The 15,964-nt window shown below is 44.7% G+C and overlaps 1 protein-coding gene across 1 annotated transcript in view; it reads right to left on the minus strand.

Annotated features, from left to right (window-relative positions):
* LOC149360292 (uncharacterized) overlaps positions 1-14,131 on the minus strand; it is a 44,200-nt gene extending 30,069 nt beyond the window's left edge. Inside the window, exons 1-4 of the mRNA XM_089572256.1 lie at positions 14,009-14,131; positions 6,828-7,029; positions 4,983-5,083; positions 2,516-2,718 (exon numbers count right to left, since the gene is read on the minus strand). Of these exons, the coding sequence (XP_089428382.1) occupies positions 2,516-2,718; positions 4,983-5,083; positions 6,828-7,029; positions 14,009-14,131 (629 nt within the window). The remainder of the gene's footprint in view (positions 1-2,515; positions 2,719-4,982; positions 5,084-6,827; positions 7,030-14,008) is intronic.
* Positions 14,132-15,964: the final 1,833 nt, after the last annotated feature.

Raw genomic sequence — 15,964 nt, forward strand, 5'->3', positions numbered from 1 at the left:
CTTTTTGCCTGGAAATGGTTCCAGTTGTTCTGGAAAAAGAAATTCAAATTCAATTCAATCCCACGGCAATCCCATGTTCGATCCCACGATGGAGTCGAAATGCTAGCTACAGGCTCGAAATGTGCGATGTCAGTGCACGTCAAAGACCCCCGGGTGGTCGAAATTATCCGGAGCCCTCCTCCACTATAGCGTCCCCATAGCCTATCACTTTTCGAGATTAAGCCCCATAAATCCAAACCATTTTTTTGAAGCACAGGGCTGACTGAGTTATTTCGTTTTTTCTTTCTTCTGGAGGGGAACATATGGTGTCCGCTATCTTCAGTAAAGGTGTTACGACAAACGCCTTCTGGGGATGATTGGACTCCAGTTGAAGGTGGGGTCCCATGTGGGTCGGATTCCTGTATTGTTAGGAGCGCAAGCCTTTTCGTTCCTTGTCAGTCGAACATCGAGAATAGAAGGCTTTTATACTGTTCATGTTCGACGGCAAACTGTATGGCTGGGTCAGTGTTACTTGTATATGACTGAAAGTTTTCCATCTGAGAAATTTTTATCATGCAGAAGAAATTGGCAGCTCCTACCAGTGAAAGCCAAACTCCAAGCTAACCACGCTCTTTTTGCTTCTCGAATTAATTACTCCACACTTGTGTGGGCTACAAAGAGCCTTAAGAATGTGTGCATTCTTCATCGTTTGCAAAAGAAAGCTTTGCGCTACATTAGCAATCTGCCACGACTACATGCAACCGGCCAGTTATTTACAGATTTTGGCATTATCAATGTGATGACTGTCTTTGAATTCCTCTTAGTCTACTCGTTGTTCTTTTTAAGTGAAGATTTTAAAGCATTTTTAACCGCTTCTTCTTGCTTGACTAGTCAAAGAAGTGATCCCCGAACGTGTGCTTCAGACATGTGGTTTCTACCGCATCGTCGCACTGGATACTTACAGCAATCACTTACATACCAGGTTACCTTTGTGCTGAGTAAACATGAAAAACTGCGTGCTGATTTCACTACTTTTACTCGGAGACAAGTTCGCGAGTATTTCGTGAAACGTTGAAACTATCCTTTTGATGCTTTGATTGCATCCCTCTGGTAATACCATGAGATTGCACTGTTATTTCGGTAACCACATATATATTCTTTATACCTTTGCTTATACCTGCGTTTATGCTGCGTTTATATTGCGTTTATACCTGTGTTTATCCCCGTGTTTATGCCTGTGTTTATGCCTCTAATATGTTCCATGTAAAGCAGCTTCCTGCTAGAACTGTCACCTGCTGATGTATGCGAGGGCCCTCGGCACTCTCAAGCAGTGAGAAACTGCTTTTTCGCTGAGGTGCCCCCCAACCTAGAGTTGAAAAATAAACACTGAATTGAATTGAATTGAATTGTCCCCTTAACGAAGGAACAAATTTTTCAGGGAAATGAATGCACGAAGCGCCCGCCTCTCGATGTCCTAAATACGTATTTTCATTAGCCATTGGTATAGAAATTAACTGCCCCATAGAAGTTCCGGCTGAGTGCCTAAAAATTGTCCTTAAAAAGTGAAGTATTTATTAAAAAGTCAAGTAAGTCACAGAGGGGGCATACATCCTTGATGCTCAGTGATGTTCGCTAGAGCAGAGGTTGGTCGTTCTGTAGTGCACTGCGCCCAAAAGACATTACCAGCGACAGCGGGAGAATGGCGGGTAACATCACTACATCCACAGTCACCAAGATCTCGTCGTTCTCAATTGTCAGCTTCCAGGGAAGTTTCGCACGTGTGTCGGTGTTCTGCCAGCGAATGGGGCTAGTACCTTCTCGAGGCAGTCCGATAGGTGCCATGTTTGTTTTGCAATCAAGGCAAAGAGACAAAAGTGTGGCTGCGATGCCTTTTTTGTGCTCAACTTTTCATCATCATCATCAGCTTGACTACGTCTATTGCAGAGCAAAGGCCTCTCCCATGTCCCTCCAATTAAGCCTGTCCTTTGCCAATTGCGGCCCCCTATCCCCGCAAACTTCTTAATGTCATCCGTCCACCTAATTTTCTGTCGCCCACTGCTGCTCTTGCCATCTCTTGGAATCAATTCTGTTACCCTTAATTACCAGCGATTATCTTGCCTTCGCATTACATGCCCTGGCCAAGCCCATTTCTTCGTCATGATTTCGACTAGCATGTCATTAAACCGCGTTTGTTCCCTTACCCACTCCGCCCGCTTTCGATCTCTTAACGTAACACCTTTCATTTTTCTTTCCGTAGCTCACTGCGTAGCTGACCTTTTACAGGCACGCAGATATTCTACAGCATGCTGTAAGTTTGGATTTCGCAACTGGTGCCTGCTGCCTTTCTGACTACCTAATTATTCAATCTTTTGCTGTTTTGACCATGTATTTTCTTGTAGGAAGGTGAATTACACTGATTTTGCATATCAACCAATTTTCGCGTCCAGTAATTTCTCTTCTGGATTGCACAGCTGCAGAGTTTGTTGCGGTAGACTTTTCTCTTCAGCCCCCAAGACTGAAAGGGTTCAACGCTCACGCTGCAGTTGCCATGTTGGCCAAGAAGCCGTAGTGTGTGGTCACAGCCCCCTTGGGGAGGCCCGTGGTGCCTGACGTGTAGCATATAGCAAGGACGCACTCTTGAGGGTCATGGATGGCAACCTCTCTGAAGGAGGCATCGTCCAAGTCCCTGAACTCAGCCGTCGACACGAACCCTTCCGCTGGACCCATGCAGAAGAATCCCTGCGAATTGAATCAAATAAACTCGGTAGCTCTAAAAAAAAGCGAAAATTGTGTCGGGCCAATGCGCACTTCACCTCTGACTCTTCTATATGATCCTTACGCTTAGTCCCTGAGAAAACTGCTGAGAAATCATTCGGAACTGTTTGTCTTGTTTTGGCCTTTTGGATTTAGGGGCAATGGTTGAACGCTCAGATGCTACAAGATAGCGTAATTTCTTTAGCTTGGTGAATTTATGTGGCTACGTACGTAACAGCCGTAAAACGAGGTACGTAACAGCCATTTTTAGTGGCCTCTATGGCTGGTAGATTACACCGCAGATTACACCACTTCGATACCGGTCTGTGCAGTGCAGAATAACCGTAGCCTACAGAACTTACATATTGCCAAAATTAGAATACGCAGCAATAGTATGGGATCCCTTTCACTTAAAGGACAAACGAAAACTTGAAATGGTTCAGAGACGAGCAGTCACGTTCATCTTCAACAAGTTCAGGTCCACAGATTCCCCTTCACAACTCATGGCTGTCAACCACATACCTACCTTAGAGTCACGAAGATCTATAGCACGACTTAAATTTCTTTTCACGATGTATCATAAGTCACTGAAATTCAACGGACGGCCGTACATTCAACCATACCTGCCACGCGCATCAAGACACCGTCACGCTCACAATTTGCTGCCTTTCCACGCACGCACTAATTTATTTAAAAATTCCTTTTTTCCTCGTACAGTTAGTCAGTGGAACGATCTGCCGGCTGAAATTTTTTCCACTGACAATTTTGACCACGCGCTACTTAGTTAGTTTAGTTTATGGGGTTTAACGTCCCAAAGCGACTAAGGCTATGAGAGACGCCGTAGTGGAGGGCTCCGGAAATTTCGACCACCTGGGGTTCTTTAACGTGCAATGACCTCGCACAGTACACGGGCCTCTAGAATTTCTCCTCCAAAGAAATTCTAGCCGCCGCGGCCGGGATCGAACCCGCGTCTTTTGGGTCAGCAGCCGAGCACCCTAGCCGCTGAGCCACCGCGGCGGCCACGCGCTACTTATGTATTTTGTAACGTAATATTCTTTCTGTGCCATTTTCCCGTCTTTTCATTCAGTTCTGTTCTTTATGTGTTTTTCTGCGCAGTAGCGCATGCAAGTGCATTATTTTCTGATTATGCGCAGGTCGTTACTGTGCAAAATTGAAATGCGAACTTGTTAATTTTTGTCACTTTTTGCTGCTCCCTTTCATGTCAAACACAAGAGAATAATTTATCACTTGATGTTAATGAAATGAAAATGTTGTACACATGCCCACCTGCTTGGTCTCCTTGAGACCGCAGTACTTGTAAATAAATAAATAAAGTAAATACCAGTAGCGCCTAGAACAGAAAATTCGAAGTGTGGTCGCAAAGAAGCGCCTTCCATATATGTGGTGCTTTGCAGAAAGATAACCCTTGTGTTGTTGACTAAGTAGCGCGGCATATTTTATCACAACAAATGCATATAAACCTGTATTTAAAATGATGATCAAATAATGCCGTTGAGAGTTGTTCGCAGAGCCTCCTGAATGTACCACTCCTAACATGTTCACGGTTAAAGAGGGCGAACATGTCGCACCTACTTCCCTCTACGAAACCCGGTCACCAAACCGAACAAGACAGCAATAATTGCTGGCTGCGTCTTCAGTGACAATGCTGCCGCATTGTCTTGGAAGGGTGACACGATCCATTACTGGGAGGCCTGTTATACCCCGCCAGGTGGCATTCTTCTCACCTAGTGACGACGACGAAGGTTGTGCTCATGCACCTGGGTCCTGCGGCCTCGAACGGAAATTTCAAGCCGCGGGTGAAATCCCCATGTTGTCTATTTAAACCCGCGCCGTTCCCTCCTTGCCTACACAACACTGGCGACGAGGGTGTGAAAATCATCAAGTATCTAACCGAAAACTGACAAAGAGCGAGGAGCAGAGGTCTCACAGGCCTCAACCAAATGAGATCCAATAATTTCTGGTTGCATAATATCGCAGTAATAATTAGAGAGAATTTATTGGGTTACTGCTCACAATCAATTTTGGCACTTCTGTGTAGCTCACTAGTAAGGAATATACTTAAATTTCGAAACTTGTTTGCTGTTTTTGCTTAATTGCTTTATATACATGCAACAAGAAACCCGAGCTATTTAGGGAAAGCAAAATTTAATGTTAGGCTGGCGTGCAATAATTTATAAAAAGGACTTTTTAACACAACGAGTGAGTGTGAATTAACAGCGCTATCTCACCTTAATGTCTAGAGATGCCGCCGCCTGAGCAGTCTTTGTTAAAGCTGGCTCCGTCAGAACGTGTGTGCTGTCACTGTCGGATAGCTGATAGCACAATTCGCCTTGGCACACAAACAAAACAAGATGCAGTAATCAGTAGTGTACTCGCTTCCATGCACTACGTCCGTTTTAAATTTGGAAGTCACCATATTATTGGGCACATTCAACTTAGATTGTATATCGATTTTGGTTCAAATCCAAAAAGGTCTAATTTCAAGGTTGGGAGTGGGCAAAACTGGGAGATGGGTAGGGCAAATGATAGTAGTGACCAGGGCCAAATTTGGGGACACCATCACATTGGCCATAGTCAAAGCATGCTTCGGCGTCTGGCTTAAGGCTTTTATGAAATCGCTAAGTCCAAACGTCACTTCAATGTCAGATCTGCATATCAACTAAAACTGAGTGTCTGCACTGATTAGAGCTATCGCTCTATGAAAGATGTAGCATTGCGGGGATGCAGCAATTGATAAAAGGACTTCAAACGGCGTCTGTGAACGTCGACTAGCTAGATTCGAAGAATGCCATAGATGCTGATCTCCGCTCTTCCAAACAAACGCACGGCACAGATAATCTGATTTTAAAATATTTTTTCAGCTATATGGCATTCCTGCATAACTCGCTGTTCTGAATTGTAATGTTAGGCTTAACGCCTTAAAACAGAAGTCGATGTCGTCGGTCGCTTGAGATCCAGTGGAAATTTTCAGTCAGTAAAGCGCAAGTCACCGATTGTATGCTCTTGACTCATCCGTGTGTTGTTAGTTAAGCGTTCCGAAGTAAGTAAGGTGAGCTTATATTGGAAACGCTTTGCTTTTAGTTATCTGTGGCGCCTTAAAGTAAGAGGAATCGAGCATCTATCTTAAACTTCCAGCGCCTCTGCGGTGCACCAAGAAGCAATTACCGAATTTAAGAGAAATTTGAAGGGCCTTATGCATCCCCAGTGTTTTTTTTTTAATTGTAAATTGCCAGGCTACTGTTTAACAGGTTCCCACAATTCTAAAGCATGTCTCAACCCCCCAGGAGATAAGAAAAGGCTATGACACTCTCGTTCCAAGATGTGACGGTATTCTATCCTAGGCTACAAGCTTCATTTTTCAGGGACATTTGGGGCCACACACGACAGCCCTACGAGGAAAACACTCACTGGTATTTAGCACGTCTCTTTTGTACTTGGGTCTGAATATCCAATTAAGCGGAAACGATGTTCTCTGTTCTACACACTATTTGCCGTATGCTTGCTATTTATCGACAGGGGTAGCTTAGCACCCGGTTCGTCACAAACAGGCTCGAAGCGAGATTCGGGTTACATTTTTGGAATATTTCTCTGTTTCTGAAAATGTATCGGCGCATAGCTCCAAGATAGAATGTGAAGGCTGGAAGTAGCTTAGAAATGATTACTTTTAAAAATTCAAACACCAACCCTTGGCAGTACTCGTCATAGGAATTTTGTAACAATATGGCCAATGACCAGCCACACTCGTCCATCCTGATGTTGGTTTGCTCGCACTGCCAAACACGAGTTACAGTCAACAATTGTATTGGTTGCAAATTTCAACATTAGATGGAGGTAGTCGTCCACGAAACGCGTTTTGCCGTTTTAGCCATGTTTTAATTTTGACAACAGTTATTTTCCGCATGAATCAACTAAAAAATGTCGCGATTGTGAGGAGTTATTCCAAAATTAGTTAGACGGTTAAGAGGTTAATGTGACCGTAATATCAAAGCTCACAAAATGATTATTAGTGCAGCATTGTAGATAAATGAAAAAGAAAAAAAAGGCTATTTATATTGTTCACGCTGCCCACTTACGTTCAGTGAGCGATGCTCTCGCCAGGACGACGCTTGCTCCTGCAAACACGCAGCCCCACATGGCAGCAAAGTTCTCGACACCGTTTTCTAAGTGGACGCAGACTCTGTGACCAGGTTCGAGGCCATGCTTTTGGAATCCCGCTGCGTAGCGCTTTATGCGCACAAGGAGCTCTTTGCGCGTTACCAAGACGGCGCCATCAGCCTGCATTGAATTTGTCCTCCTTGCATTCGAGAGAATATTTCTGTATTTAACGAACAAGGACAATGCAGATGCGACGTTTCTCATTTTATGAAGGTGATTTTTAAAGTTCTGTGTCGATGCAAAAGCAGATTGATAGACTACTCCCAACCTCTAACTGAGGAAATCTGGAGAAATGCTTTTAGTTTGCACGGCATCCGCTGCTCCCCGTGGTTCTGAACGCTCTAAATCCCCACGGGAATTTCTTGTAGTTGGTACATTGCTTGGATATTCCATGGCCGTGGAAACGAGCCGAAACGAGCCATGGCCGAAACGAGCGGGAGGTGCGGCCATCGCGCGCTATTTGTTGGGGCCATGGAGGAAGGAAAAAAAGAGGAGAGGCCGTCACGTGACATTTTGTGAAGCCGGAAACAAGCTCGGCGCCATCTTACTCCGACGGGCTTCTGTTTACATTTCGCCGCCGTGCCGATTGCGCGCGCGTTTCAAAGCCAACGAAGGAGCGTGCTACCGCATGGGCGCAGGCCCCCGCGCGAGTGGCGCTTGGCTGCTTGCCGGTTTAGGGTGCCCTATGTGGGTGTTCGTCAGCGGAAAAGTTAATAAAGCGGAAATACCCGTGTCAGACAGGCGGCTACTTCCAGTTACTGCTTCGTACTGCGTCGTACAATGCTGCCATGCATGACCACACCCCACCTTAGAGTTCAACCTGCCTTTTATTGCAGCTCTTGTCGATGAATGTTGCAATCTGCCTCCATTCTGTATGTTTTGGAAGCTGGCAGTGTCAACAATGGCTTCTGTTGCAGCAGTGAGGATTAGAAAAATTCTGCAGTATTTTTTTGTTGGTGTCGAATACCATACTTATCTTCATTGCATGTTTTCGTGCGGCTGGCGATGCAAGGAATGCTTTCTCATACAGCAGTGAGGATGGGCAAATATACTAATAAGTTTGAGTTCTTGACCCTGAACACAAAATGTAGTATCATAACGTGTTGTAATGGTGGCCGTGCCAACAATGACTTTTGATTCACAACTCCAAAAGCCATTCATAGAGGCGACAGAAATGGAGAGGGCCAAAGTGCATATAGTAGACGGCAGGGGAGGATTTATGGATGGGGGGTGGGGGGGGGCGTCGCTTCTCTCCAAAAGACTGAAATTTTACATAGGACAACCATTCTGAACACCTTTTCCTCAATTAAAAAATTTCAGAAAATATACGTTTAAAATGTGACTGCCCCTCCGTAAATCCACCCTTTGTAGCATGGCAACATCGCATATGTTTCACATCCACAGATCTAGTATTGTGCATAATATATATGACCGTGGCTTTTCAGGCTTCTAGAAGTTTAGGAGTCCCCAGTGGCTGCAGTATAAGTTTCATGGTGTTGTGCCTCATTTCAATGCTGTGTTTCATATTTAATGTGCAGAGCTGCAGCTGTACGCTTCACTTTTCTCTACTTGGTGAAATACTACCTTGTAATGTCACTGCATATTAGCACACTTTACGTGTGATCGACCATACAGGCAATGAAACTCGATCTGTTGTACGTAATGAATGCATCAAATTATTTTTCTTCAACATAACCACAGGCCCTTTTGCTGGGCTAGTTGGTGTGACATTATGTTGAGGAAAGTAAAAACAGCATAAATTTTACACAAACCACACAGAAAGATGGACAGGACGGGCGCTGTCCGTCTTTCTGTGTGGTTTGTGTAAAATGTAGCGCTGTTTTTACTTTCCTGATCACAATAACCACCACAAGCATCAATGAAATTCAGCGCACATGCGGATCCTCATTTCACTACGTACTTTTTACGACAAATAACACTATCACAGGACATGGGCACAATAAACGCATGTGAGAAAAGGCCTCCAAATTCAGTTAGAGCTTCGCCTTTTTCGCACTTCTTGACCATGACATCAGCTAGAAAAGCAATTGCAAACCTGCTACAGGAAACCGGTGTAAACATAGCGCGTGACCAAAACCACAGAATTGGCCACGATATTGATACATGCATTCCAAGAGACAGAAGTAGTGCATGCACTATAGAAAAGAAAGAAGTTAGTTGGCTCTCGCTCGCGCACTCGGACCACTGAGGGACCGCCGCAGTTTTTCGTACTCCGGTGTTCGATTTCGCGTTGCACGCTACAATATGAACGAATACACTTGAGCCCGGCACGTCCCAGAGGCAAATAGCTCGCTAGACGCTTCAAACGTTACACGCTTAATTCAAACGGGCATGTAACAAAGTTTCTGTATACTAATTGCAAAGCGACCGCAGCTGCTTCCTTTACAATATCGCTCTCCGCCCATGTCATGGCCCCCGCCGCTCAAACAAGCGCAATCGTCGAAAAACGAAAATGACAGTTATACCGACGTCAGTGACAATCGCTGGACCCTTATAAAAATGGTCTATAGACTTTCTATAGACTTTTTATAGACTCTATAGCCAACCTATAGACTTTTCATTTTGTCTATAGAGCGTCTATAGAAAATCTGTGGAATAAAGTCTATAGCTGCTTCAATTTCCTTTTGTCTATAGACGGTCTATAGACTCTCTATAGACTAAGGTCTATAGCCGCTTCAATTTCCTTTCGTCTATAGACTGTCTATAGACCCTCTATAGACTAAGGTCTATAGCTGCCTCAATTTCCTTTTGTCTATAGACTGCCTATAGACTCTCTATAGACTAAGGTCTATAGCTGCCTCAATTTACTTTTGTCTATAGACTGTCTATAGACACTTTATAGACTAAAGTCTATAGCTGGTTCAATTTCCTTTTGTCTATAGACGGTCTATAGACTCTCTATAGACTGAAGTCTATAACTACCTCCATTTCCTTTCGTCTATAGACGGTCTATAGACTCGCTATAGCCTAAGGTCTATAGCCGTCTCAATTTCCATTTGTCTATAGACTGTCTATAGACTAAAGTCTATAATTGCTTCAATTTCCTTTCGTCTATAGACAGTCTATAGACTCGCTATAGACTAAGGTCTATAGCTGCCTCAATTTCCTTTTGTCTATAGACTATCTATAGACTAAAGTCTATAACTGCTTCAGTTTCCTTTCGTCTATAGACGGTCTATAGACTCGCTATAGACTAAGGTCTATAGCTGCTTCAATTTCCTTTCGTCTATAGACGGTCTATAGACTCTCTATAGACTACAGTCTACAACTACCTCAATTTCCTTTCGTCTATAGACTGTACACTATAGATATCCTACTGCCTATAGACCAGTCTATAACAATCGTAATTTTATCTAACTATGTTCGATACACTGACTTTCGGCTAAGTCCAGAACAATGTCAATTTATTTTTGCACTGCATGTTGAGGGGATGCATCTAGTGACCGCAACTATGTCGGGAGTCCCCCACCTCCTTCGTTATTACGGAAATTAAAAAGTATTGCGTAAGGCCATTACAACACCCTCCTGTATATTGTTTTCAGGAGCATTGACAAGCTCCTTTTCGTTATACCATGACGTATATTGTCAATACAATTAGATGTTTAATGCTAACAAGTAAGCCGAGGAAAGGCAGCCGTTCTTGAAGTAAGGGCGCCCGCAAACTGTACTACATCGAACGAATACGCTGTCCCTTAAAGGAATCGCTCTACACAATTCCATTCCATCTTTCGATCGTTACTGTCCAACGCGCTGAAATCAGAAACATTTCATCAACGGTTCTACATTTCTCTTTTAAACGTCCTGAAAATAAAGGGGGAAATACGGGTGTGAGAATTCAAGGAAGCGCCCATCCCTTAGAAACATCTTAGATTAATCTCACAGAGCCTGGTCCTCTATGCGATTAACATCTGCCATTTCTACCTACGCAGTTTGTATTCACGTGAATAAGTGCTGCGACGCAACAATCACAAAGCCAGTATTTTTTCGTTCCTACCCTTAGACCTGTTTCTTCGGAGCCGATGACTCGCTGATGTGGCGCATATCAGTTTTCTAAACACGAACACACGCAAAAAAGACGTTATGCTATGCTACCTTATAATTATTATTTGAGAATTGTACCACATACTATTCGGTGGGAGATGCGGCGCGTATACCGACAAGAAGTTAGATTTCGGTTCTGTTTTCACGAAAACAATAAGATTTTTAGAGGGTAAGCGAAGAATTTAAGCTTATAAACCAATTTCCTTCTGTAGTCTTGTATATCAGATCAAGCTGCACACGGCAAGAGTGCGAGCGATAAAGATACGACCGTGAAATGGGTTTCTGTTTCACGTTTTACCCATTTTACCGCGAGACGGCGGAAAATCTTTCGGGCTGCAAACAACCCTGTGCGTGGCTGCATCAATGGCGTTGGCGTGTTGTTCGCGGATTACGTTTTCTTCAAAATCCAGCTTCATCGTCCGCTTACGGTAAGTCTACACGTTTATATTTTATTAATTTGGTCTCCTAAACCACTCTAAGCAGAGCTGTGTGTGCAGAACAGATTATGTGCGCAGTTACAAACGTCCTATCTTCGTTTCTAAGGCGCGGGTTCTCGACTAATGCCGCTTATCTCTGTCCCGCTGTCTTTACTAACGCGCGGAAAGGCAGTCTGTGCGATGCCCTTGATGGTAAGCCGCTCTTCGCGAGGTCTCTACTAGATTGTTCGTGTTTCAAGGTAGATGCGCGGCCAGAATGTCGTTTAGCCTGTGAATAACGGCCGAAATGGAACTGTGTGTTAGTTAGCGCCGTGTGAGCTCAATTTACTTTGCACCTCCGAAAACGTACTTACATACAGTCTCGTTCAGTGGTGGATTACATTTATTTTCTTATCTTTGTGTTATCGCCTGTCTGGACCATGGAGTGTTGTTCTTTTTGAGGTGTGCATTACTTGCTACGTATGGACGCTCGCTCGGTGCGCGTCGTGGACGCCGACGTTTAAGCAAGGTGTCTTGTAACGCTATAGATTGGAGCGCGAGACGTTTGTCAAAGTTGTATTCAAGGGCGCTGAAGGAATGCTTGTAGTGTGATGGGTGAATAAAATTCGTTGCCGGCGCGAATGGCCGGCGTGCTCAAACACCGCGAAGAACCCACGAGCTCCATCCCATCTCCCCTTCGTTGCACACGTATGGATTCGTCCGTGTCTGTCATCAGAGCCATTGGCCGCCGCCGCTGGCTTGCGGGCACTTCATTTTGAAAGCTGGGTAAAGGTCGGCTCGACAAGAGGTGGCTTACATTTCGTTCCGAGTGGTTCGTTCATGAATCCCGCTCACGCGTGCACAGATTTCTAGAATACCATTTGCGCGAGAGGCCAAGTATGTGTTTCTGATTTCAGACAGCTACGTTACGAAAGCGCCGATGTGACTCGCCGCTTATTTGCGCCTAAAATTAAATTAAGCTCTCGTGTTATTATAGCTGCGCCTGTTGAAGGCGTTAATTGTTTCATTGAAATACTTCCTACTTTGAGCACGTTCAATGCTTTCGCTGATTTTTCTAACAGCGTTGGGTTAGGATGCCTCCATGCAAGAAACACCTCTTTACTGCGCTGTTGGAGCTGCACTTGAAGGAAAAACTAAGTGTATTTCAGACGGTATTTTGTCGTGACAGTAATTTGCTGTTTCAACCTCGCCACTGCTTTTGAAACGGCGCAGCTGCAGCCTCTGTGTGCTGTATTAGTTTTCTGAATAATGAGCGCGGCATGGAAGCGCTACAACCCGCTTGTTTCTAAGAGCGCGCGCAGATGTACGAGTATGCTGTTCCGTCTTCGTGCTTCAAGTTATAGGCGCAAATCTGTGGTGAACTGGTTGCTTCTGCCTGCTGGTTTTGTATAGCTTGTGTCCGTTTGAGTATCGGCTTACGTACACTCAGCGAAATCTTTAACTGGCTTAGGTGTTGCATCGCTAAATGCACCTTGTAAAAAGGTGCCGTTTGGCTACACTGCTGGCATATTCATGTTGTAATTTGAGAGTGAGGTGGCATTTCATAGTTTCTTTTTGTTAATATAATGTTTGAGTGGAGTACTTGCATCTTTAGATCAAAGTTATCAGAAATATTCATCGTCTGCCGCTACGAAGAGCCGAAACAAGCGGAGTACGCAGCAATGGTTCTGGTGGCGCATTTGCACTAATCTGGGTAAACGACTTGTCCGCCATTAAGGTGTGGTACTTTACCCAGAGGATGAGGCCATATGGACCAGATCCATTGCTGCGTATGCCGCTTGTTTCAGCGGTTCGTAGTGGCAGACGAATGTTTCGGATAACGTTGATATAAACACGCAAGTACTTCCTATTTCGATCCAATCAAGGCGATCCAATCTTTTATGCCCACCACATTTTCTCCTGGCTGTTATTTCAAAACTTATGCAGCGAGTCTTAAATTATTAACTAATTCTACAGATCGAAATAAGCGCTGCATACTAGGCTCATGATGTTCAACAGCATTGAATTTTTTCCCTTGCTTAGACAACTACGCCTTTTTCAATATCATGGCTTCTTTTACCTGCGGCACACCTGATATCACAAAATTAAACACACTGTCTGAAAGTATTTCTTAGCTTCGCCCTCATTTGGTGTCTCCGCTGCAAGCATCAAGTTAACGACACATAGTGTTTTGTTTTTATGGCCTGTGATAGTTCAAGCTGTTTAGGCATTTATTGCTGCAAAAATGGAATCCAAAGATACAAAAAATTTTCCGGGCCTTTATTTTGGAACTCACGACATCATGAGCATAAACGAATCCGTGACTAAAGCTACGAAATGAAAAGCGCAGTAGCCTACAGCCTCAGGTATCCGCGATGCAAAACAGGTGTTGACCTAATCGTGGCTTTGTTGCGAAATAGGTGAGTGAAGGTGACGTCTGTATTTGACTACCGGAGTTTTTCTTGCCTACAAAAGCTCCACATATCAAAGAAAACATCCTACTTGTCAATGAAACGTGTTCATCTATTGATGCAAGCGAACATCATTTCTCTCACAGTGACCATTCAATGTTGATATATTCAAGATTTTTTATATTAAAAAGCTTCCATAAAAGCACCCACCAGTGCCGGCTTATCCGGATCCTTGAGTAGCGCCTCATTTGCGGCGTGGTAGAACGAGCAGCAAGGTATCTCGATCTTGGGAAACGGTGAGTACACGACACGGCCTTCGATCTTGGCCCACATTTCAGCTGAAGGGCGTCTATGTGCAGTGTGAGGCAGGTTTCGTGCCAGAATTCCGGTTGTATGGGGTTTTCTTAGCAGAAATGGCGAACAATTCTGAAAAATATACAGTACAGTAAAGTAAGTGACAAACAAATTTTAAAGCTGACAAATGATGCCCTCCCTTTTTCAACACCCCAAGGACTTATGTTATAGGGTTGCTCTATGGACTTGTAAAAGGGTGCGACACACTTACTTAAGGATGGTCCTGCCTCTTTGTTGTGTTGGGTATTTTAATTGTGGGGGGGGGGGGAGAGATTAAATTCGTTTTTCCTGCTTAACCGCGGCTGACACAGTTCAAAACCTCCGGACCCCACCCCGTGATCGCGTACGCTACCGAGCGCACGCCAACCACTGCGGGCCTTGATCCGAGGGAACAAAAAAACCACACTATGGCTGACACAAACCGGCATTTATTGCTGCAACAAATATAACGACAGCTAGCAACAAAATACGCTAAGGAATCGAGGTCTTCCGACTTACCAGCACTGTTACGAGCGAACGTTCTCCCGCACAAAGGCGGGGGATACTCCGCGGCCGGACGGGACGAGATGTGGCAGACCGTTCCTCCCCACGAGGTTTCGCACGCCGGCGAGAGCGGAACCCCGTCGACACTTTCATACGCGGCCAAATCCAGAGCCCACGAAGGCCGTCTCGCCCGCGCGCGCGCGCGCAGCAATCACGCCATCCGTGGCGCTCGTGCCGCTGCGACGCCGGCGCCCTCTCTTCTTAGTTAAGGTAACTAACAAAGTTAAGGATAAGTTAAGCCAACCAAAGGGAAAAATGTGGAGCAAAAACCCCAGAGATGTAATTGTTTAAAATGAGTAAGTATTCCCCAAAGACTATTAAAATCTCCCCCCCAATGTGCACTTCTGAAGAGGCAGCTTACCGAGGCAACTTGCAGGCGTACATGGCGCGGAAGCCGCAGCGTCCCCGCTGCGCAAATGAAAGCATACAAGCGCTCTTGTATTGCTTGCACCCATCGGCCAAAATGTCCAAAAAGCCGCGGCATGAAATTCCGGCATCGTCAACCTCGTTGCGAAAGGTGCGAAATGCAGAAACAAATCTACCATTTACTGCGCCATGCTAGCCCACTAAAATCCCCTCGATGCGTGTCCCGTGGAGTGCTCTACACATTAAACATGAATGCGCCTATATAGGAGTGAAAAATGAGTAAGCTGTCATCTAGCGCTCTTCCTCTTACTAAAGACAGTGCGATAGAGGAAAGCTTAATTCCTTTTTCTCCTTTCTGTTTGGAGTGTACAAACACAGCTGCAGCGCCGGCTGTGTCCCCTTCTAGGCAAGAAATTATTTGTTTTCATCACCATCATCAATAGCCTGACAATGCCCTCTGCAGGACAAAGGCCTCACTCATGCCTCTCCTTTACCTATCTGCTTTGATAGCTGAGGCCACCATATCCGCGCAAACTTAATCTCATCTGCCCACCTAACTTTCTGCCGCCCCCTGATACGCTTGTCTTCTCTTGGAATCCACATTCTTACCCTTAAAGACGAGCATTTATCTTGCCTTCACATTACATGCCCTGCCACAAGTGCGTTTCTTTCTCTTAATTTCAACTATCATGAAATTAACCCGCGTCTTTTTACTCACACGCTCTGCCGGTTTCGTGTCTCTGAAGATTACACCTATCATTTTTCTTTCCATAGCTAGCTGCGTTGTCCTTAAATTAAGTTCAATATTTTTCATTAGCCTCCAAGTTTCTGTCCCATAGGTGACAACCGGTGAGATGCATCTGTCTTATACTTTTCTGATGATGATGATAGTGAATTTTTATG

This window comes from Amblyomma mixtum, chromosome 2 (genome assembly GCF_055824585.1).
Source record: "Amblyomma mixtum isolate Tamu chromosome 2, ASM5582458v1, whole genome shotgun sequence".
NCBI classification, from domain to species: Eukaryota; Metazoa; Arthropoda; class Arachnida; order Ixodida; family Ixodidae; genus Amblyomma; species Amblyomma mixtum.